The sequence below is a fragment of the Leptosomus discolor genome, chromosome 1, assembly GCF_034619465.1.
Source record: "Leptosomus discolor isolate bLepDis1 chromosome 1, bLepDis1.hap2, whole genome shotgun sequence".
NCBI lineage: Eukaryota > Metazoa > Chordata > Aves > Leptosomiformes > Leptosomidae > Leptosomus > Leptosomus discolor.
This window is the reverse complement of record NC_141391.1, coordinates 134,629,860-134,652,797: the sequence shown is the minus strand read 5'-3', so window position 1 is coordinate 134,652,797 and position 22,938 is coordinate 134,629,860. Positions and strand designations below refer to the sequence as shown.

The window sequence follows — 22,938 nt, the reverse complement described above, 5'->3', positions numbered from 1 at the left end:
GCTACCAACACTAGGAGAGAAAAAGGAAGGGAGAGAAGAGAAATCATCACCCACTACCTACAACCCAAGACAAGGCCTCGTTTGTGATTTCCCCACTGTTTCCTTGCTTCTCTGCCTTCCCCCACATCCTCTTTTTCAGGTGCTGTAGTACACAGAGTCTCCTCTCTGCTAGTCTGTCATGGTGGCTGTTGTCATCCTCTAAACCTGTTGCTGAGTATGTGGGATGCTCCCCTCTTTTCTCTCAAACTCTGTTTAGCAAGCCACGAACTGCTTATTTCCCAGAGGTCCTTATAAATGTGCTGCATCTTCTCTTGCTTTGCTCCTGTGGTGAGACAGACATGGGGACAGGATGTAGTCCTTTTGAATGGTACAGGTGCCCTAAGCTGCATCTCATGTGGAGCAGTGCAAACCTTTATGCCCTAGGACTCCTGGCCTAGGTTTCTTAAATGGCATCAGTATGAGTTCGGATATGGTTAGTCAGCCTGAGCCTCTCCGGTGCTCCTGAGCTACTGAGTTTGCTGTGTGATAGCACAGCCTCCTCCTGTGTCTGCTGGCCTCAGAGAAGTGACAGAACTGGGAGATGAGCTGTCCTCAACTTCAACTCATTGTCCCTGTATGGCAGCAGATCATTTATAACTACCTTTGGGAAGTTCTTTTTCTCAAGCCCATTACCTCCCTCACAAAACTACTACCAAAAGGAAGAATTCTGGGTTTAGTATGGCATTATATTTTTCTCAAGAAGATTATGTTGGAACGGAGTGCTGCCTCTTCCTCTCCTCTCCTCTCCTCTCCTCTCCTCTCCTCTCCTCTCCTCTCCTCTCCTCTCCTCTCCTCTCCTCTCCTCTCCTCTCCTCTCCTCTCCTCTCCTCTCCTCTCCTCTCCTCTCCTCTCCTCTCCTCTCCTCTCCTCTCCTCTCCTCTCCTCTCCTCTCCTCTCCTCTCCTCTCCTCTCCCCCATTCTGTCCCTCCCTTCCCATTGAAGGAATCTTTTGATGCCTATTCCAGGCAAGTTCCAGGGAGCAATAAGTATGGCTGCCTCCACCCCTAAGCCCAAGAGAAGAACCCATGTGTCTTCTCAGTACTGGGAACTTGCAATGAGTTAGCTTATCCTGGTGACTTTTCTTGGTCTGGCTACCTCCACACTCTCCAGTTTCTGGGCCTGCTTTCAATATCTCCACTTGAGTTCCTACCTCCTGACCTGGGAGCTCCTGCACAAAGCAGAAAGGAGCCACAAATTGGAATGGGATGTGGGAGAAGAATCATTATCTGGGATCCCTGGGTTTTCCTGCAGGTTCTCTGGCTGTGCTGACCTGCACAGAGCCAGGTGCTGGTGGGGAGGTAGAAGTATCTGGAGGTATAAGCACTTATAGAAGCAGGCCAACCTGGCGAGAAGAAGTCACTCTGTATGTCTGTGGTCTGCTCAAGAGCTTTGTTTTCCAGATATAAGGAGAACATTTCCAAGTATATGGGCAGTTTTCACTGTAAGACTGGGTAGGGTAAGTGGGAAAGAGCTGTCTGAAGTGCAAATCACTCTGTGTGACTCTTAGTGGCATGATTCTGTGGGGCACCGGAGCTGAGCAGCTTGGCTCACTGCAGCAGCAGACAAGTAAGACCCTGTCTCTAGGATCTCTAAACGTTATTCCCAACTAACAGAAAGCCAGTTTGCTAGAGTAGGCATTCACCCCTGTCACATTATATATATATATATATATATATATAAGCACACATATATACTCTGCTGCTGAACTGAGAGTACCATTCAGTGTTGCAGGAGCACCCATCTGCTGCACAGAGCCAGGGTCACACAATATAGGGGACAGTTTGCTGCACAGAGGCAGACATCTCCGAAAAAAAAAGAGCAAAACAATTAAGGTAAGAGCCTTTCCCCAGGACTTGTATTTCTGCTGTATGCAGCAAGAAGCTGGTTACATCCTCTGTGTAGGGGAAGACACCCTCTGCAGACACAGATTTATCCCATATAAGGTTAAAATTTGCCATAGATGGCCTCATCTCTGTATTAATCCAGTATACAGGAGAAAGAATTCCACGTTATGTGGTGACTGGAATTTCATCCTGTACATAGGGACATTGCACCCCTACACAGAGGATGATGCTCCTCTTGAGTACTCAAGGCTTATGAGACCAGGGATGGAGGAGGAATTTCTCTGTACTGAGAGTGTGCACTTTTCTGTAGAGAGGAGGTCACTGAGAGCTTGATCTCAAAGACGTTTGAGCCACTGGCAGCCACTGACTTCTAGCTGGAATGCCTGTGGAACTTGTCTGTGTGGAGGAAGGTAGGATGGAGATATACCAGAGGGAGCTCTTGGAAATTGGACTAGGCCAAGTCTCCACTCTGTATTTAGAGTTGAATGTAAGCTGATATAGATATATAACTATATAACATATCTACTGTACAGTATATAGAAATTTAACATTCATACCATTTGGGGAATGGTTAGAAGCCTTTCTGTTGCTTGCTTTCAGCAGGGACAAGAAGAGATGCTCCTCTCCAGGAGAACACTGTTTTAATGCTAGCGTCCATATAATGCACACAAAAATATGAAAGGAAAATTATTTCCTGTTATTCTTGGCAACTCTCACGTGTTTGGGTTTATTTGTCTCTAGCTGTATTTCCTCCAGATTTGTGGGCAGACTTGACTCCAGCCCAAATCTGTTGTTTGGACACCTTTGTTCCCTGCTAGCTCAGTCCTCTGCTGCCACCCTCCCTTAACTCATGAATCACCATGAATTCTTCCTGGGAGGTCATTATTTTTTCTAGAGATACAGAAAATTATCTTCAGCATTTTTTTACCATGGACAGCTGTGCTAGATTTTCCTGACAGTTGATAGCTGCTGAGCACAGGGGTAACTCCTCCCAGCCCATGAGATTTGTGCTAAGAACACATCTCTTCATTGTGCATGTGCCATGACTTGCTGGTGGAGAATTACCATCTCCAAATAAAATTGTAAGACAGCTGAAATAAGATAAAAGTTGTGATAAATCATTTCATGAGCAAAGAAGAATTTGTGCCATTTAACTAGTAATGGAAATAACTGAAAGGCTATATTAAAAATTACACATCTCAGTCAAAAAAATAGGAAAATTTATCTTTCATTGAATTTCTGACTTTTGCATAGATTCATCAGGCACTGACTGTACATCATATTTTGGTTGAAAAGATGGAGCACTCAGAGCATGGGGGACTAGGCAGTGACTTCATGTGCAAACAGTCAAGCCTGCATTTAGATGGCATTTCTAGAATAAAAGTGGCTGCAGCCCAAATTACCCATTAAACTGTCTCTGACAATGTCCCACAGTTCTTCATGACTAAACCACACAATGCAGGTTATTGCACAACACCACCCACTAAAATCAATGCTCCTTCCTGGCTAACACTCTGGTGTGCCTATCTCAGACTGGTATAATGAAAACAGCCTCAGCCCAAGTGACTGTAAATGTTGCTCCCATCTACACCGGCTTGACACTACTCTGACTTTTATGAGTCTTGGCCTTTGCGGTGTCCCTCTATTGGCATGTTCCACCGGCTGTGTGAGCAGAGTACAAGATATGCCATTGACCTTTTGTAATTCAGTTTATTCTTTTGTTTCCTTACAGTACTGGAGTCTGCAGACAGGCTTCCTCATCTTCGTTAGCACTTATCCCATACACAGATTTTATCTCCCCTGCCATTCCAACCTGAATTTTCACAGTGCTGTGATGCTTATCTGTGGATGTTGCCTTCTGTTGTAAGCTGGGGAAATGGTTTTAAATATAGCTCCAGCTAGGTCTGTTTCTCATGAAGTTGGACTGGCCACAAAGAAAGCTGCAAGAGTCCCATTGTAGAAGCATGATCTAGAGTTTGTGGCTGGTTTTCATAAACTCTTCTGACCTGGAGCGGGAGTTAGATGGTCTGCAGTCACTTCCCACACAATTATTGTTCTGGCTCATTTTGCTCTGAGGGCTCCTGAGTACAGATTAGTGTTGCCAGTTTGAAGGCTGCTATTTCAAGGCCAGTGTTCTGATGCCTGGTCTCCAGTTTGAAGCAGTACCTCACTTTACTGGGCATACGGAGCTGGAGCTTCTCTGCAAGGGAAGCTGGCCACACCAGGGGCTTTCTGCTGGACCTGGAAAGCAAGGGTTGTTCTACCTTCCCATCTCTCCTTCTCCTCCTTGTTCTCTGCCTCTATTTTCCTCATCTCTTCTCTTTGTTCTTTGTTCATATGTTTGTCTTGGAGCAAGAACTATGGCAAGGAGGACAGTGGGGCTGAAGTGGAATGGCAGGAAGGGTGCTCCATGAGGTGACATGTGGCATCACCAAGTGGAGAGGTTGGGGCAGTGCTTGGCCGATGCCAGCTCTCCTTTTCTCTTGCCCTGCATTTCTCATGTGCTGTGGCTCCCTCAGCTGCCAAGCTCAGGATTTTCTGATGGGAAGGGTGTGCCAGTCAGAGCAGGGAGGGAAGAATGGCATCTCAGGTCACCTTGTGCACTGTGGGAACTTCAACCACACATCTTGAAGTGGTGGCCCCTGGTTGCAGAAACAAGACAAGGAGGAAGGGGAGTGCTGTGGGAAAGATGGGGAGGCTGTTAGAAACAGCTGCCATGTCACCTGGAAGTTCCATGTTGCCTGGATCTTGTCCACAAGAACCCACAGCAGGAACAAAATGTGTTGTCTTCAGGCCTGTTAGCTTGGAGAGATCCCTCAAGTGCTGGCTGGGATGTGGGATTGTCCTTCACAGAGGGGAGCGGTCCTTGTGACCCATCAGAAAAGAGCACCTCTATTACATAAAGAATAGCTGGGTTGAAACTGAGAGGGACTTTAGTTTAAAATTCAGGAAAAGGTTTTTTGGTTTGGTTTTTCTTTTTTTTTTTTTTTTAATATTTTAAAGGTACATGATCCCATAACATTTACTCCTGGCTCCACATGGTCTGACATTATTTGACAGTGTACACTTGTCCAGTTGTGAACAGCCCCTTGACTGGGGCACAGGAAATCTGAATTCCATTCCTGGATCTCCTCCTCAATTCCTGCTCTTTGATCTTCAGTGTATTGCTTCATTTCTCTCTGTTCCCTGCTGTCCTTAGCCCTTGTAATGTAGCAAACTGGAATAAACTCCCACAAAATAGAAAGCTGGATTTTAGTTCATTAAAAAAAAAATTTAAAATGTGTGTGAAATATCATGAATTATTTTGATCGTCTACTTTTTCTATTAATGTAAATGATTTTTTTGAAATACAATTGTTTTCAATAATATAAATTATATCAGTTAAAATGCAAGCTGCATGTACTTGTTGCTATTATGTTGAAGTATATTAAAAAACTGAATTGGTGAAAGTGATCAGCAAAGCAAAACTTCATTTAATAAATAAATTCTCTTTCAGATGCTGTTTTGGGCATTTTCTAAGATTGCACTTTCCATACTAATACAGCTCGTCACAATTAGACATTAACAAAAACGTGTAATAAACATATGTAATTCAATGTGTCTAAATAATAAGTAATGTGATAACTCACCTGCTTAAATATAAGAATAAATGTACATGAAGCTATGCATTTTTTTAAATAGATGTCCTTATTGAGATAGTATACCTTCCCAGTTAAGATCATAGCTAAAATTACATTGAAAGATAGCAAGCAGAGATAACTTCAAAGCTAATTAGATTGCTGAGAGCCTTGTCCAGCTGAATTTTGAAAAAGCTGGCAAGGATGGAGAATCCACAATCTGTTTCAGTGCTGCACAACACTTAAGATGGAGAATATTCTCCTGATGTCAGATCAGAAATTTCTTTACTGCAACTTTTGTCTTTTCCCTCTATTCTTTTTGCTGTGCACCTCTGAGCAGACTCCATTTCCCCTACAATACTGCTGCAGACAATTGAAGAAAATAGCAAGAAGAAATGTTTAATTCATACAAAGCCTGAGTGTTGTTGCAAAACAAGGAATTTTAATTATTGCAATTAATTATCTTCCTTCGGGGAAACTGTGTTAAAAAATGCAAAACATGATGAAAATCAATGGTTCAATTGAAGGATTTGCACACTGCGTCCCTGAAGCAGGATACTCTGTGCTCGTACAGCGTCTTCTTCTTGTGCACTACCTTCTCAGCCTGAGGCCACTTTCGATTTCTCTGCCTTTGGTTTGGTACCCTTGGGTTTCACTGTTTTGCCCTTAGCTGGATCTTTGCCTTTTTTGGTCTGTCAGCTTTCATATTCTCTAAGTTCTTTATGGCTTTCTTGGCTGTGGTGGCTGCCGGTTTCTTGGCTTTCCTTGGGTTTTGCTTCACAGCCACAGCTAATCTGGACTTCTTGGCAGTGCCAGTCAAGGTTCAGATGGTTCTTGGCCTTTGATGCCTTCTTAGCACTTCCTCTTGGTTTGTTGTTGAGTTTAAAGGAGCTAGAAGTACCAGGTCCTTTTGTGCTGCCCTTGCCCAGGCTCCTGAGCCCCAGCCTGGTGCAGCTGTTGTCTTTCTGTACTGCATAGACTTCAGTTCCCTTTCAGAGCGGTGAGAGAAAATTCTTCTGTGCTTCTCGGAGACAGCCATCACCTTCATAATCAGCACCTCTGGAGACTGGGGCCTTGCAGGATTTGGATCTTCCTGCCACCTTGGTGTTGGCCATTATTAGGTATTAACAAATAAAACCTGTTTTCTTCCATAGCCTAGACTTAGCCTCCAGCCTGGTCCTTGCTGTGGAAGAAGGGTTCAAAAGAGTTTCTTTTCTGCCTGGTGCAGTGTGAATGTAGTCATTCCTGAGACTCTCCACACAATGGACACAAGTAATTTTCTCATCAGCCCTGCTTGAGCCCAGCAGCATCATTACACCACTTCTCTTAGCTCCATTGTCCATCAGCTGGTATCTTTGTGTTTTCCCTTTGGTTTAGTTTAGGAAAGGCATTTGAACTCCTCATAGTCTCTGCAAGCCCCTTTGCCATTTCTGTTCCCTGAGAGTCTCCAGGGGCATTGCTTCAGAGTAGATTTTTGCCTCTCCAATCTGTGAAGTTTTTTGGTTTTGTGAGCGATTTTCCAAATTAAGACAGGACCAAGCTAGCCACCTTAAAGTACATGTGCCTGTGCCCTACCTTACCTGTATCAGCACAGGAATGATAGAAGAGATGAGTGGATATGCAGTTCCCTCATTGAGTACAGACTGGGCAAAAGGAAATTAACGGGTTGTGTATGTCTATGCAAGAGATACATGTTTTTGTGAGATGTAGTTGCTTTGGGGCTACACCTGAGTGTGAAGCAGAAGCAATGCTACAAGCATTGTTTAAAACCAATGGGCAGCAGTGAATTAAATTTGATGATGATTTATTATTATTATTATTGTTGCTGTTGTTGTTGTTATTGTTATTATTGTTATTATTATTATTATTCATAAGCAGTATTTCCCAGGGTCTTTGTTTCCCCTTCAGATTCTTCTTCTTCTTTCTCTTCTCTACTTTCTAGAACCCATGCTTTTGGCTGGAACATGAAAAGCTATTTTTAAACTCTGAAATTAGCCAGAAAGTTCTCAGACTCTTGGACACCCTACCCTGCCTGGGCAGCTGAGTCAAGTGTGTCATGACTTTGACCTCACTGCTTACAGCAGAAACTTGAGAGCCTCCCATGTGGTCATGGCTAAAGAAATGACCGCTGCTAACAGCACAGCCAGGCATGGCAGTACACTAGCAAGGAAGGAAGACAGCAGAGTTATCACAGCAAAGGAGGAGATTTTCATCATGCAGGGAACCACTTTTCACTCCCTTCTCCCTCTCTTCATTGGCCTCAGGATGGGTCTCATCCCATCCCCATTGCCAAGAGCACTGGGCCCCCTGGAAGAGGATTAGGGTGTTGAGGACAGACACCTTGGCATTAGAGAGTAGAGGTTAGTGGTGGCATCCCACAAACCATCTGGATCTGGACAATGATGAGAGCACAGGAGCAGCTCTGAACTCTGGGGTGGAAGACAAGAAGTAGCAAGGCTATCTTGAATCTCCTGAAAATGCTTGCCTTGTTGATAAGAAAACTTTGCAAGATGCAAGAACACTGTTCATGAGGACCTCAAGCCAAGGAAAGCTTGTACAACTGCAGGGAACTAACACAAGACTGCAAGCCAAGGAACATGCAACATGCTGCTCTTTAGTGAGCTCTCAAGCACTTTTCTATCAGCCTCTTCAGCAAGGGACTTCTCCAAAGACAATAGGGAAATTAAAATCAGGATTTACTACCCAGGCTCTGGGTGCAAGCTCTTTTTGCACTGAGTATCATGAGCTGCAGCAACTGCACCAACAGGAGCTAATAACAGGCAACTTTGTGAAACCATAACCACAGCTAGAAGGTGAGTCTCATTGTGAAAAACTGCGGTGCAAAACTGAATTTCTCCCCGTGACTATCAGATGATTGCAGAGATATGGAGCCAGTGACTACCATTAAGGAGGGGGAAGATGTGATTGGGAGCTAGGTCTAGGGTGCCCAGACCAGGGTGCTGAGCTGTAGGAGAATGGAGTAACACTCAAATGCAGCCTGCACCTCCCTGTGCAAAAAAAGGGTGTTCTCCAGGTCCAAGCAGCATGGAGTCAGAAGCCAAGTCAGATGGGAAGGGTGTGCTGGAGGCTGGAGCTGCATGCACTGCTATGGGAAGCAGCAAGGTGCAAGCAGCTCTGGTGGGTACTTCCCCACCCCCAGCTCTCAGCACAGGGAAGGCTCATTCTGCTTTGATCGCAGACTCTTGTGTTTTTCTTAGTGTAAATGAGATAAGCTGCAAAACCATGTCACAGCTTCAAGCTAGAGAAGACACTTGAGGACCTTTAGTGCAAGTACTTGGACTTTGGTCACATTTCTTACCTGCCTTCATGGTGGGGAAGACATTCACCAGGTTTCAAATGCCTCAACACAACCCAGCCCCGTTCCTATCCCCCTGCTAGTGATCCCATCAGGTGTCAGTCACTTGTAGCAAGGGATGGAACTGCTGCTGCCTAGAGACATGGTGGGAGGGAATTAATACAGGGGGGGACAGAAAAAACTGTGGGGTCACTGAGGCAGGATTAAGAATCATTAGTTTCTATAAGGAGCCCCAGGCTGGGCTAGCAGACAGCTGCAGAGCAGGAATGAGAGGCACTCACAGGACTGTGGTTGAAAAATGTGTACTCAATTCAATAGTTTCACCCTAATTTGCTTCATCCTCCAGCACCAAAACAAGCTCAACAGTGGAACAAAAATAAACCACGAGTCAAGTCTCCAGGTAAAGTTTTTGCAATGCAAGCCTGGAAAGCCAAATTACTGGTAAAACACGTAGTAACGTATGATCTTAGTGCACACCCAGCAACCAGATGCCCTCGATTCTGCATCGGTGGCATTATCTACAATCCTGCAGCATGCAGCAGTGCACAGCGCAGGGGTCCAGGTTTCATAAACCCACCCTCCCAGTGGCACTCCCACACATCCTGAACTCCTGCCTTCTCTCCTTCCCACTTCCGTCTCATGAAGTGGGATCCCTGCTCTCATCTAACTTAGATGCAGCCTCAGTGACACTCACCCCACAGTGGTTTAGATTTGGGTTTGCAAGCCCCCCACCACACACACCCTCCCGGAGATGTACACCCCAGACAGACTTCATACACATTCTCACTGCTTTCATCTATCTCCATGGAGCTGCATATTCCACACCATTAAAGGCAATGCTTTGTCATTCAATTGCTGAAACCTTCTCCCTGGGCATGGCATCCACAGCTGTCTCACAAGATGAGCTGGCAGCTCTAGAGACAAGGCCCTTTGCCCCACATCCTAGATAGCAAGCTGCCTCTACATCTAGTGCAGATTTTTTTACACCCCTGAAGGGAGTAATGGGAGTGGTCTGCCTCGCAGAGGTGCCTGAGCAAGTGCATTACCTGAGTATTTGGTCTGTCATCCAAAACAGTGTGATAAACCTTTGTGGAATGAACACAGAATATAATGTAACATGCTTATAATAAATAAACTCTTTAAAATATGCTTGTGCTTAATATATGCTTATACTAAATAGGCATGTTACATTATATGTGCTTACAATAAATAAGCACATCAGCTTACTTATTTGCCCGTGTTTAACTGCAAGGAACTCTACTGTTCCCCTGCTAGAGGTCTCTGTGCAAGTCCGTATCTATAGTGCATCAAGCACTTGTTGAGCAGAGAAAGTTTTTCTGCTTGAGGTTTTCGCTTGAGGTGAGGGGAAGCAGGTGTCTGCGTTGTGTTCAGCTTAAGAACCAACCAGCTGGTGATGTTGGCGCTTGTTTCAAAAAGCAATTTCTGAGCAAAGGGTGAATGGAAAAAATAAATATGTATTTATATCAGTACACACCAACACACAACTTCCTGTTGACTAAACAAGCAACCTCTCCTCTGCTATGGGGCTAGGTAATTACTTTTAATTATTCACCACATTTTTGCTCTCTGGTTTCTTAGCAGTTTTCTTTCTGAATCTTTAGTAACAGTAATGGTAGTATTCCTCTTCCCACCCTACGCTGCTCTTCAGCCTGCTGTTATTTGTTGTTCTTACTTCAAGGCAGGGAATACAGCCCTGAGCAGAAGAAACCTGAAGGGACATCCTTCTGTGATCTTGATAAGCTGTAGCAGTGTCTCTTGCTAGATAACACTCCAAACACAGCAGCACAGGGACCCTTCCTAGCCTTCCCCACTAGCCTTCAACTTTAAGTGACCCTGGGCTTTGATGAGAAACAGAGATGGAGTCATCTTCAGTAAAACTGTTTTTCTCTCCCACCCCCAGTCCCTTCTCCAAATAAATTTGCATTGAGCAGAAAGGAAAGAAAACTAGAGTGGTCAGAATTTCTCTTCATGTTTATTAACTCCTAGCCAAAAGGGTCCCACTGTACCTTAAAGATTTGGCAATTTACAGCCAGGAAGGAAGCTGGACTAGCAGCTAGATCAGGCATCAGCAACCTTTCCATGGTTTTCCAAACTATTTTTTTTTCACCAGAGCAGAAGTAGTGTCTGCTAGTGAGCCAGATCTTGCCTTGGCAAGTCTGTAGCTCCTGCTTTAAGCAGAACTGCATAGGAGCTGAGGGTCTCTCTCAAGATGTCACCCCAGACTTGCTATGAGACACTAAAAACATATCCATGCCAACACATTTCTGCGCTGGGGATTAGAACTAGAGGCAGAGAATTTCTGCCACTGACTTCATGCATTTGCACCTTCAGTGTGAGGGAATTTACTGGTAAATGAAGAGCATTAGAATGCCTACACCAATATTTAGACTGGAAAGCCCTGCTGAAGAGTGACATTAAATATAGTTCATCTGTTCATTCGTTTGTTCTTGCTTTTATATCTCTGTGGAGAGCAAAGGGGTTCTCAACATTTAAGGAAAAGAGCTGATGTTTCAAACATGGACAAGTGAATTCTGCTTACAGGCAGGACCAGAGAAAGATCTAGTTACAAGTTTTACGAATCTTGGCACATTAAACCTTTGAGAAAGTCATTACACACAAATTTAATTTATGGGGAAGACCAGGCTGGCCATGAAGATATTTCTTGACTCCTTTTAGAACAGAAAATGTTATGTAAAATTTTCTGCAAGATTTTGGCTATGGAAATTAGGAGCCAGAACAAGAATAAAGCTGAAGCTACCTTAATTTATCTGAAGAAACACAAACAGTTGTGATCTCTAAGAAGTAGATTTGCCGGGGTTTGCTGCTTTTTTTATTCCTTTATTTTTTTTGTGTACTATGTAACAAACATCCTCCTTGCATTAGTAAAAGAAAAAACTAGTATGAAAGCAGGACCAAACAACTCTTGGTCTAACAGGAGATTTCTCACAAGGTGCTGCTAGGGCAAAGGCTGAAAGGGGACAGCTGTTTCATTAGCAGGTGTGTCCTCTTTGACTCTGTTAGGTAGGACAGGGATTCACAAGGATTGTAGGATGTTCTAGCTTTGGTCAAACCCTAGGATCCAGATCCTCAAGGAGGATAATTACCACAACTCTTGAGACCAATGCGGCTGCCAAAATGTGGATTCATTGAGTGTATGCCCTACTCAGACATTTTCCCAAGGAGTAGGACAGCCTAGCCCTGGACCTTCCAGGAATGCTTCTCCTTCTCCTGAAATGTGCCATGCCAGCTACTCTCAAAGACAAGTACTCTTAAAGTGCTGGGCTAGAGAGTCATCTGCTCTGTTCTGGCAACTCATCTCTCCTTTTCTTGTTTTTGCATATACTGGTTTCACACAGTCCTAGCATGCTGAAAGCCAGTAAAATTAATAAGGAAAGTAAATCAAGCAGAGAAAAAAATGAAGAACTACCCTAGCATGAGGTAAACAAAAGCCCTGTTTCTCAGCCATAGCACTGACCGTGTCATGCTTGACAAAGAAACAGAGCAGTATACCCCCGGCTGCCTCCTCAGCACCCTGCCCAGCCGAAGCTGCTGCCCCATCCCTTGGCTGTTCTTCAGCCCTGCAGAAGGGATGGGTGCCCAGGCAGGTGCTGTGGGACCGTGGTGGAGCAGAGCCTGGGCAGCAGAGAGCGGTGTTGGTGAAGCGAAGAGTGTGCATCCTGAGCGTGAGCCTGGGCATGATGGTGTACAACCACGCACCTGCTGGGCGCAGCCATCAGATGAAGAGTCTTGGCAACCACCCTGTCACCAGCAGACTGCAGCATCAGTGCCACCTGGAACAGCAGGATCAGGCCCTGAATCATTCACCACCAGTCCTTTGCATACAGCTTTGCAATGCAGGTTCACCACCTCTGCTGGTGTGTTGGCGCAGCTCAGGCACCCATGGCCATGTTCAGGTGCCAAAGTGGGTCTAGGCACTTCGTGTCAAACCCCGGGCTCTCTCCAGAGCTGGGTTCCTCTGACTCTCCTCTTCAGCTTTGGTGTTGCCACGTGCTGCCAAGTAGCTGCTGGGCCTTTTAGGGGGACACGGAGGAGAGGGGGAAGCCTGCCAACAATTTGGCGTTCCCTGAGCTCCGCTGCAGCGTGCTGTGCAGAGCTACCTCCGCGGTGGGGCAGGACAGGGTCACCATCTTCGCCGCACAGCTGCAGGCCCCGAGGCCCAGAGGGATAGTGTGGTTTTGCCCACATTCACGTTAGTGGTACACAAGCTCACACGCTCCCCCCCTAACCACTAGACAATGCTTCCTGCCTCATTATATTATTGATATTAATTCAGAATAATTTTGCAGGCAGGGAGGGCCCAATGGGGAGTGCAGCAGGGGGAGGCGACCAATGGTTGCCAAGCATCTTTCAGAACCGATGTCCCTTTGCATCTCAACCCTTTGCTCTTCAGCTTCTGCAGCTCCAGAGACCTTTCTAACTCCTCCCTCAACCACACCCCGATGAAACCCGGCAGGGGGAAGATAGGGGTGAATGGGGAGGGGACACACAAGGCAATCCACATTTCTGTACATTAAGTCAGAGGGCTGCACAGACGGAGCCTGCGAGACAACCTCCCTGCAATCCCGTCACCTGAGAGAGACCCTGGCAGTCATGGACAGGTAAAATTAGTCCCTCCAGTTTCTTGCTCGTATAAGAAATGAGGGGTTTTTTCTTAGAATTAGCCTGCTCTCCATTTGGTGCTCACCATCCCTTTCCCTTTCCCCATCTGACTCGGTGCTCTAACTCTCCACCCTGTCCTGCTCTTGCACCTTGCATCTCTGTGTCTCTCATTCTTTCTCTTTGACTGTCTTCCACCCGGTACTCTTTTCCCTTTCTGTCATTTCTCTTTCTTGTGACTATTCTCTGTTCCTTTTCATTCTTTTTCTTTTCTAGAAACAAACAAAAAAAAAGATAACAGAAAGATGAACATTCAGATGCTATCTACTGCTTAAGCACCTCAGACCCTGCCCACTCTTCTCCTCTTATCCACCTGTTCTTTCTCTTGCACCCAATTTCTGTCTTACTCTGTTTCTGCTGCTCACTCCCTTGTGCTCATAAGCACAGACTGTTCCAGCATTAGATTCCTCTACTTTCACTGCAATCACTCTGCAAGCTAATTATCACTAATGATTCTCCATAACTGCGTATCATTCACACACTCAGGGGCCTTCACTCTGGTTTGAGGATTGGCTTCGTGAAACTTTGAGGAAGTCTCTCTTCAATCTACTTCTTCGGTGCTGGGTATAATCACAGCTCCTGTGTCCTTGCTGCTTTCCCTTGAGCTATGCTATAGCTATAGGAGTTGCACATGTATCCAGTAGTTTGTACCTAACTGCACATCTGCTCAGTTGCTCCCTGCAACATCAGTTCATTCATTATTCCTCTTGTACCAGCCACATTCTGAAATCCTCTCCAGCAAAAAATCTCTGGGATGGTGAACTCCAGAGAGAAGGGAAATTAGGAACTGATGTTAATGAACATTTCTAGTTGAACAAATGACTTCTGTGATTCAAAATTGTCTTCACTTTGTTCTGGCACTGAAAAATAATCCAAGTGATCATAATTTTGTTTTTCTGGGTTTTGGGGTCTTTTCTTGTTATTCACCCTTGTTTGCATCCACATGCTGCTCTGCAGGCACAAAACCATTAAATAGAGAAAAATGGGAAGAAGTGAGAAAAGGGACAGTCAGAAGCAAATGTTTTTGCCCAAAACTTCACAAAAAAGAGAAAAGGGAAAGCCTGTTTTCTCTAAAGTTTTTGATGTGTTGAAAAGCATTTTTCCATGTGGGCTTTGATGAAACATCACCATAATTATCATTGGTTTTCACCTGGCTTATATGATTCTTCAACAAGCAATAGCATTTTTCATGATTCCTCTGCTCTGCTTTCTGCTGTTGTGGCACACCCCAGGTAAGAGCTTTGCAAGCCTCTGGCATATCATACCTGCTCATTTCCTGCACTATTGTCTGGGCTATCCTCTCTGGACAATCTGAGGTTCTGTCACACATAGAAGGGGTATCCCCTCTGTAGTACTTCTGTTATGGGGGAGTGTCTTCCCCACATCGCTGCAATAATACACAGGTGAAAGGGAGAAGCCTGAGGTGAACCACTGGTTGACAGTTTTGTGAGGGCACTAATGTATGAGTGTGTTAGGGACTATACACACATGTTCATAAGTGTTTGTATATAGGCAGAGAAATAGGGTGAATCTAAAGTGGTAGGAAGTGGGTTGGCTTTAAGTGTGAGAAATAAATCAAATGATGATGAAGAACATACAGTGGGTATGGGAAACACACACCCAACATTAACTGCCAGAGAAAGGGGTGATGAAATGCAGTGGGATCAGTTTGTACTTTATTCCTGACACAACCTGCAAGCCCAGCATAGCAGGACTGCAGCAATGCTTACAGGACAGACCTCCAAGAACAGTCTGAGACTGTTGGGCTGAATAAAAGGCTTAGAAGGGATGCTTTGTCCTCTGAGTGTGTGCAGGACTCCGCAGAGTCTTCTCTATGGACTTGCTCCTAGCAGGAAACATGCCACAACTCCCATGTGATCTACTTCTCTAGGAGCATGTCTGTGTAAAGAGTGGTGTAACTAAGTATGTGTGTGATTACTCTTTCTGTGAGAGCAGGACAGGTATTTTTGCACTACAGGCTGAAGGTGACATGGCAGGAAAGAGGATGTGTGCTGGTGACTTGCCTATCTGTGGGACAATCAGGGTAGCAAGGGTGCTTGAGTGAAGAATGTGCCTCTCTGGGTTTAATGCAGTGTGAGGTGCAATAGGAAGCACTACAGAAGAGCAAAGCAGGTATACTAGGTAACAAAAGGCAAGAGGATGGGTATGACTATATGAATGAGTACCTGTGGTGCAGCGGCCATGTATGAGGGTGCACAATGGACAGAAACTCCCGGAGCAGCAGAGAGAATGCCAACGTTAGCTGGAGATTCAGTGCTCTTCAGTGCTCAGACTTTATGCTGACATAAGAAACTTTTCCTTGCTTAGACTCTCAGATTTAAATTCCTAACAAACCCAAACTCCCCTTTCCTACCCCTCACTGGAGACCCTCCAGAAAACCCAGCTTGGTATCACTTAAACTGACCCCGTCTCCTTGCTGAATATCAGCCTATCAGAGGGAAAAGGTGACAAAGGACATGATTATTTTTAACCCGTTCACTTCTCTTTTGCATTGCTGTGGAGGAGGCGAGTATCTCACCTCAATGAACACAGCTGTTCTCAGCTGCCTATGTACCTCCACTTGGCAGTGAGGCTGTTAGATACGGCTCATGACTACCTTATCCTCCCTGTGCTCCTGCTGCCTCTCCCCAGCAGAATCCCTGGGCATGGGAGCAGGCCCCTGCCAATCTTGATGTTTGTCTAATGTGGAAATGGTACTTGTGTCTGGAGAGGTGTCAGCATGCCTACTCCATTATGTATGTATTCTTTCAGCTAGTGTATGTCACCTTACCCAAGCCCCTAGCCCTGCACACTTTCAACTATGCTCTTCTTTTGGGCAATGCTGGGAAGAAACTCTGTCCAGCCTTCTCTAAAGAGGCTCTAATCTGATCCATCCCTCGCCCCAGTGGCTTTTCAGGGTTTATAAATAATATTTCTTGATGACTGAACTCCAGACCCTCCCCTTCCCAGGTCTACTCAGACACCTTCATCCTTCTCCCTCATTGGTGTCCACCTTTTGGATATTTGCAGATATTTTTCACTCTACCCAGGCATAGTTTCTGTTTGACTAATCATTACTAATTCACTTACTGTTTCCACTCACAGGGTCACCTGCTTCATCCCCCCAGTCACGTCTGCACCCTTCCCCTAACACATTGCATGCAAATTACTGATGCTTTTCTCGTACTGAGAGGCTTGGACATAAGGAGGATATTTTTGGCGCTGAGCCCTCAACAAAGACATGGCCAACTGCTGGCTCCAGGGTGGCTCTAATGTAAATCATCTCTTGTCTTCTCCTGCAGCCTCCTGATGAAGAGGAAACTCTTCCTCTACAACTTCAAGAACCTGCGCTGGGCCAAGGGCCGGCGTGAAACCTACCTCTGCTATGTTGTAAAGCGCCGTGACAGTGCCACATCGTGCTCCCTGGACTTCGGATACCTGCGTAATAAGGTACGGGGAACACCTTGGCATCCTGTTCTTACATCCATACTGAGGCACATGCAGCTCCGGTTCACCTGGGGCAGCAGGGAAAGGAGGGCTGCAACAGCAACACAGGCACTGACACACATGTCCACAAGCATGGACACTGCACTGGTATATACTATTTGGAGGATGAAGCCTCCAGGCAAACCTGTACTTTTTGCTACCCCCAAATGCGTTACCAGCAAAACATCCACACTCCCTGCTGCTTTACCAGCCTACCTACTCTTCTGCTTAGCTCCCACCCATTCCTCTTGTACCTCCCTACACATCAGTGCACCTCTGTTGTTTTCTAGCCAGTCTTCCACTTACGTACCACTGTGCCTTCTCCCGCTGTGCGTTGAACCTAGGACCTTCCCCCCACATTGTTTCTCTTCCCCTCACACCCCATCCAACTCACACCTCCCTCCTCACACCTCTTAACAGTTTTCTGCCCTTGCACACACCGTGCCTTGCCCCCTCTCTCTTTCACAAAGATGGGCTGTCACGTGGAGGTGCTCTTCCTGCGCTACATCTCAGCCTGGGACCTGGACCCAGGCCGCTGCTACCGTATCACCTGGTTCACCTCCTGGAGCCCCTGTTACGACTGTGCCCGGCACGTGGCTGACTTCCTGCGCGCCTACCCCAACCTGACCCTCCGCATCTTCACGGCCCGCCTCTACTTCTGTGAGGACCGCAAGGCAGAGCCTGAGGGGCTGAGACGTCTGCACAGGGCAGGGGCCCAAATTGCCATCATGACCTTCAAAGGTGCGATATGCAGGCAAGAAAAAGATGACAGAAAGCTAGGGGGGGGTCAGGGAGACTCAGGAGGGTGGGAGAACCTAGGACAAGGAGCCAGAGAAGTTGATGGCAGGATGTGATGATTTAGTGATTCTAGGAGAGGTCAGTGTCCTCTCTGGGGCAGTCTTGAGCACTCTGTAACTCCCCTGTGCCTTGCACAGATTACTTCTACTGCTGGAACACGTTTGTGGAGAACAGGGAAAAGACATTCAAAGCCTGGGAAGGGCTGCATGAAAACTCTGTCCATCTGTCCAGGAAACTTCGACGGATCCTCTTGGTGAGGGCCAATTCTCCTTCTCCTTCCAGTGCCACTTCCCCTCAGCTTCTTCCTCTCTTCCTTGCTACAGCTCCTCTCTGCTCTTGCTGCCCATCTCTGCCATCTGCCCTTTCATTCATTCCTGTGTCTTCACCCTCCATGTCCCTCTTGCCTCTCTCCCTCAACTTCCTTCATATCTCCTCTCTTCATTTTCTTCTCCTTCTTCCACCTCTCATCCCATCTCCTGCCATTTCTTCTCCTTCCCCTTCTTCATGGGTTCCTGCTGACTTGACAACTGACCTACCATTTATATTTTGTCCTGCAGCCACTGTACGAAGTAGATGATTTACGAGATGCCTTTAAAACTCTGGGACTTTGAAGTGAAAGTCATCAGCAATCAGAAGACTTCACAAACACTGATTTCCAACTTTCTCCCTTACAATAGATCTTTCTCTTCTTCCCTCTTTACATCTCTCTTCCTTTCAGCCCTGTGTCTAGAGATAAGACTATCCTTGCTTTTTCATTTCCAAGGAGAATTAGGCTGATCTTCTGCAGACACATTCCCCAGACTCACACCTCATCCGTTGCTAGCTGGGAATAGCCAGGACTGCAGCGATACTGCCAGAGAGCGATTTGCCCTCCCTTGGTCCCTGCAGAACTAATTCAGGTGGTCCACCAAATAAAGTTCTGGGTTTGGCCTCACCCAGGTGGGAGCAGACAGCCTGCAAAACTGTGCAGCTGTGTTCTCACTGGCAGCACACTGATCTGTACATTTCATGAGGGCTTTGGGGAGCACATCTCTTGGCTCTTTGAGCTGCACTACACTGAGCTGCTCTGTGTCCTCCCCTCCTCCCCTGTGAAACTGTTTATTTGTCCTTCTGGGTGTGGGTAGGAAGTTGAAAACCATCACCATTTAAGTGGTATACCCTATGTCCTATCAGCAAAATTGGCCAGTTGTTGGAAAGCTTGACTTGTAGTATAGTATTGAAGTGAGTCCTGGGCAGCCCAGGTAGCTTAGCTTGAAAACCTCACTTGAAGCCAGCAGGTCTTCTAAAAGTGGATTGTGTGCAGGCCCAGGCACTGTACTACCTCCTGCCTGGAAAGAAGGGAGCTTCAGTAGCTATGGATCCAGGTTTTGTGCCCTGGAGAGGTTGAAACTAGACAATAAAAGCCTAAAAAGGAAGCAGAAGACTTGCTGGTCAGCATTTTCAAGTGCGAGTTGCAATTCTGGGTGTCCAGCAAGACATTTCCCATACAGAAACAAGAAGTCCACTCAACTCCTATTAACTATGTTGAGAGCCGTGGGAGCTTGGGGTCAGTACTGATCACTGTGTGGACCTCCCACCCAGCCAGGAAAGTAGCCACCAACACACTTCACCTCTGCAAAGTTTTTCCAGCATGCATCTGATGGAAAACACACTTCATTTCCACATTGTATTGTCCCTCAGACTTAATTTGTCATTCATGTAGGTTGAGGCTGTGGCATTTTAGGTGGTGTATTGGCACCCACATCAGTCACCATCTGTTTCTTCAAATATCAGGTAGGAGCACCACAGCTCTCACTACTCAAGTACTTTTCATCCACTGAGCATTTCCTCCTAGATTAGACCTGCAATGTGCTCCCTCCCTAGCCAACTGTCCTCTGCTGGAGGCACCTTAACAGTCCCACAGTCTTCTGTTTTTTCAGGCCTTTTACTGCCTGTATAGCGGGCAAAATCAAAGCACCCTTGTGCCTGGCAATCACTGTGTTTCCACTAGGGGACCCCATTAGCACCTGATCTTGTGGATACAGTCTTTACAAAGTTGAAGACATGGATTCATAGTACATGCCTACTCATCACCGCCTTCATACTACCCAAATTACAGATGGGTTGTTCTCTGCAGTCTAAACTCTTGAGGCTTTGCCAAGGCTAAGTGTGTCCCATATTCTGAGGGTGCTCTGTTATTTCCTTCATGATGGGTGTGAGTTTTCTGCTCCATCCTGTTCCTCTTTCTGGGTAAGGCTGGAGGCTCCTGTGTCGCTCCTCAAACACCTCCTCTGGTGATAGGCCAGACGCAGAAGGACAGCAGAGAGCCCCGCTCCCACACTGCCTCCTTCTGCTAGATGCATCACAAGCTTCCTACAACTTCAGGATCCTGAAGCATTCTCATCTTGAGGAATTTTGACCAGGAATAGCAATAAGGGTTCTTCGCAAAGCATTAATTTGCAAGCATGGTGTTGTATATTTGTTTGATATGGTGGATATTATTTATATAAATAAAGGTCTTACAAATGAGCTTCTGGTTTTGTCATTTTTTTGGTACCATGTGAGTAAGGGAAGTAAAAGTTGACAAAGGATTGACAGGTCATCTATGCTTTCTGATTTCTGGAGAGACAACCTGGCACTATCCTATTAAACTGTCTTTATCCTTTTCACTTCTAACTTTGAAGTCGTTGACAGTATCACCCTACAGATCAAGGCAGATAAATTGTTCAGGCAATAGGTACTTTGGAAATACTACCAAAATCTGTGCTCTAAATGCTAAAGGTGTTCAAGATGCTTCCTTCATTGATTACAAGCCTATTGTCCCCATTCATGACTCGTAATTGACCAAAGTGAACATCAAATTGCTGACTCAACATACTTCACCAAAAAAAAAATCAGAGATGGAAAAATGATCTCTGTCTTCCAACTTTTGGTATTGGCTTGTACAACACCATCGTACTTCTCAGTGAAATTGTTGGAGAGGTACTAGGGAAAGTAGTATTTTCTAAAAAAGCATTTGAGAGTTGGCTTTTGCTTAAATGTTGACGGCCATTGAGTTGAAGATAGTTGTTGAAACATGACAATTGGTGACATTATACAATAGGAGAATAAACACAATGAGTAAATGCAAAGAAACGTGCACTGCATTCAGAATGCATCCCAGGTTGCTGCTTCTGAATCTAAAGCAGATTAAATTCAGAGTGGACTATTTAGCTAATCCGTGTGATTTAGCTATAGGAATTTATCTCTTCTGCTATAAAGATTCTTTTTAACCGCACTTTTTCTGTTCTCAAATACCAATTCATGTTATTTATCACAAGGTATTCTTTGAATTTGCATTATTAATTAATTCAGTCTCAAACGCATTAGGTGTCTCTGCCAAGAATAACTCCCTGGAGGATGACTGCTATGTAGTAACATCACTTTTTCAACCCAAGATTTTTTAGTTGCTTTGTAGACTGTGGATATAGTGAACATTTCACTACTGCTTATATGCTCTTGAGTACCACTTACCTTTACAGCCTATCCCTTATACAGACAGTAGCTGTGCTATTCTAGACGTCTCCTTCCTTTATATGTACCTGGGAAAAACCTAACCCCTCCAGGGGACTGTGGCAAATATACCTCAGGCCCCATTGCCTGAGCTGTGGGAAATGGGGGCTTGTGATTTCTGGGAAGGTGTGTCCTCCCAAGACTGTGGGGAACAGCCAGAGCAGGTGACTATGGTGCTAGCTGAAAACCCCAGTCTCACTTGGTTCAACATCCCATAGCTTGCAGTGATGAACAAGGCACAGGCGCATCCAAATAGCTTTACAGCTGCTGCCCAAGCCTTGCTCTCCCCGAGGGTGCCCACTGCTCCATTCTCTTGTTACTCATATCCTAAGGACTACAGCCGCAGTTAATGACAGGATAGAAAAGATTTACCAACAAATCTGGGACAAATTTGAGCTTTTGCTAGGCCTGCCCCTGTGACTGGGTGTGTAATGTTTTGAGTGCTTTTTGCGTGTTCAAGCTGTATACGCCATTACTGGAAGCACACCTTCATGAGGCCCAGGGTACTGCTGAAAACCATCCTGCCCACAGGTTGGGGGTAGCTCCTTCATCCTTGCTGGATATCATCCTGCATGTGTCTGCATGCAGTCACCTGCGTGACCTTTTGGCAATCAGACTCTCAGGACACATCTAGTCTTATGCCAAATAACGTGCTTTATCACCCTGGGGGCTGGGATACAGAGACCACCTGCTCTGTGAAAGCTCCAACTCTGCAGCAGAGTGAGGTACAGGATTGGTCTTTGATAAGAGAGGAAACAGGATAAACAGAGGATGGGATGCTTATTGATACAGCGTGGAAAACCAGGCATGGTTCTCTTCTCCTGGTGCATGGGGGTATCTGGCACCCTTTACGAGAGTGTTGGCTGGAGGGATGTTTTTCCTCACTGCAAATGGCTCCCAGCGTCCAGCTCTTGACAACCCTCAGAACATACCCATTGAAGAGCAGGACACTGACATCATTTCCACAGCTGCACACAGCATTACTCCAGGTCAGTACACAGCGTCCTTGGACATTACATAGCAATAATAAGAAACAGATTACCATTAAACAATGCAAAGACACACTCCAGGCCCTTGCAAATACAAGGGGGGTTTTCAAAGCATGTCTTGCCCCCAGCTTGCTCTTTCTGCCTCTCCCGCACATTAGTATTTGGAAACCAGGACAGAAAGGGGCTGCTACTTGCCTCTTCAGGGGTTTTTAGCCTAGATGTATTTGTGTCCAGCGTTGTCCTCTAGCTCAAGTATTTTTTTTCTCCCCTCCCTGGTGCTGACCCTTCAGTGTTTCTATGAGCAGAATTTTCATTATTTAATCTCATATGTATTAAGTATTCACAGCAATGGAAATCACATTTGATTCACAGAAGAAACGTGGAGGGGTTTGGCACAGAAGAGACAATTTGTTCTGACAGTGCCAGCAGCAATAAACAGAGCCTCTGAAGGGGAAGGAGAAAGTGGGTTGCTGCAAGAGCAGAGGTCAGAGCAGAAGGGTAGGCGTCAAAGTGTGGCAAGTATTTTGAAGGCAGCCTTTGGCTTTTAAATCTCTCATATATTTTTGTGATAGGCAGGTTTCCCTTCAGGCTTCCAAACCCTCATCAGATATAACTAAAAC

The 22,938-nt window shown here is 45.7% G+C and overlaps 1 protein-coding gene across 2 annotated transcripts; it reads left to right on the top strand.

Moving 5' to 3' along the window:
- The first annotated feature begins 16,820 nt into the window (after positions 1-16,820).
- Positions 16,821-18,409, top strand: AICDA (activation induced cytidine deaminase). 2 transcript variants are annotated; one of them, XM_009950362.2, is made up of 4 exons: positions 16,821-16,964; positions 17,471-17,741; positions 17,936-18,051; positions 18,356-18,409. In XM_009950362.2, exons 1-4 carry the CDS (start codon positions 16,824-16,826, stop codon positions 18,407-18,409), a joined length of 582 nt encoding a protein of 193 aa, XP_009948664.2. In that variant the 5' UTR covers positions 16,821-16,823. The 2 variants fall into 2 exon arrangements, with proteins under 2 accessions (XP_009948664.2, XP_086321436.1); XM_086465310.1 differs by having other exon boundaries at positions 17,471-17,743; positions 17,968-18,051.
- Positions 18,410-22,938: the final 4,529 nt, after the last annotated feature.

Coding starts and splice junctions, on each gene's coding strand:
- AICDA (XM_009950362.2), top strand. CDS start 16,824: ATGAAGAGGAAACTCTTCCTCTACAACTTCAAGAACCTGCGCTGGGCC. Junction 16,965..17,470: donor TCGGATACCTGCGTAATAAG/GTACGGGGAACA, acceptor TCTTTCACAAAG/ATGGGCTGTCACGTGGAGGT. Junction 18,052..18,355: donor AACTTCGACGGATCCTCTTG/GTGAGGGCCAAT, acceptor TTTGTCCTGCAG/CCACTGTACGAAGTAGATGA.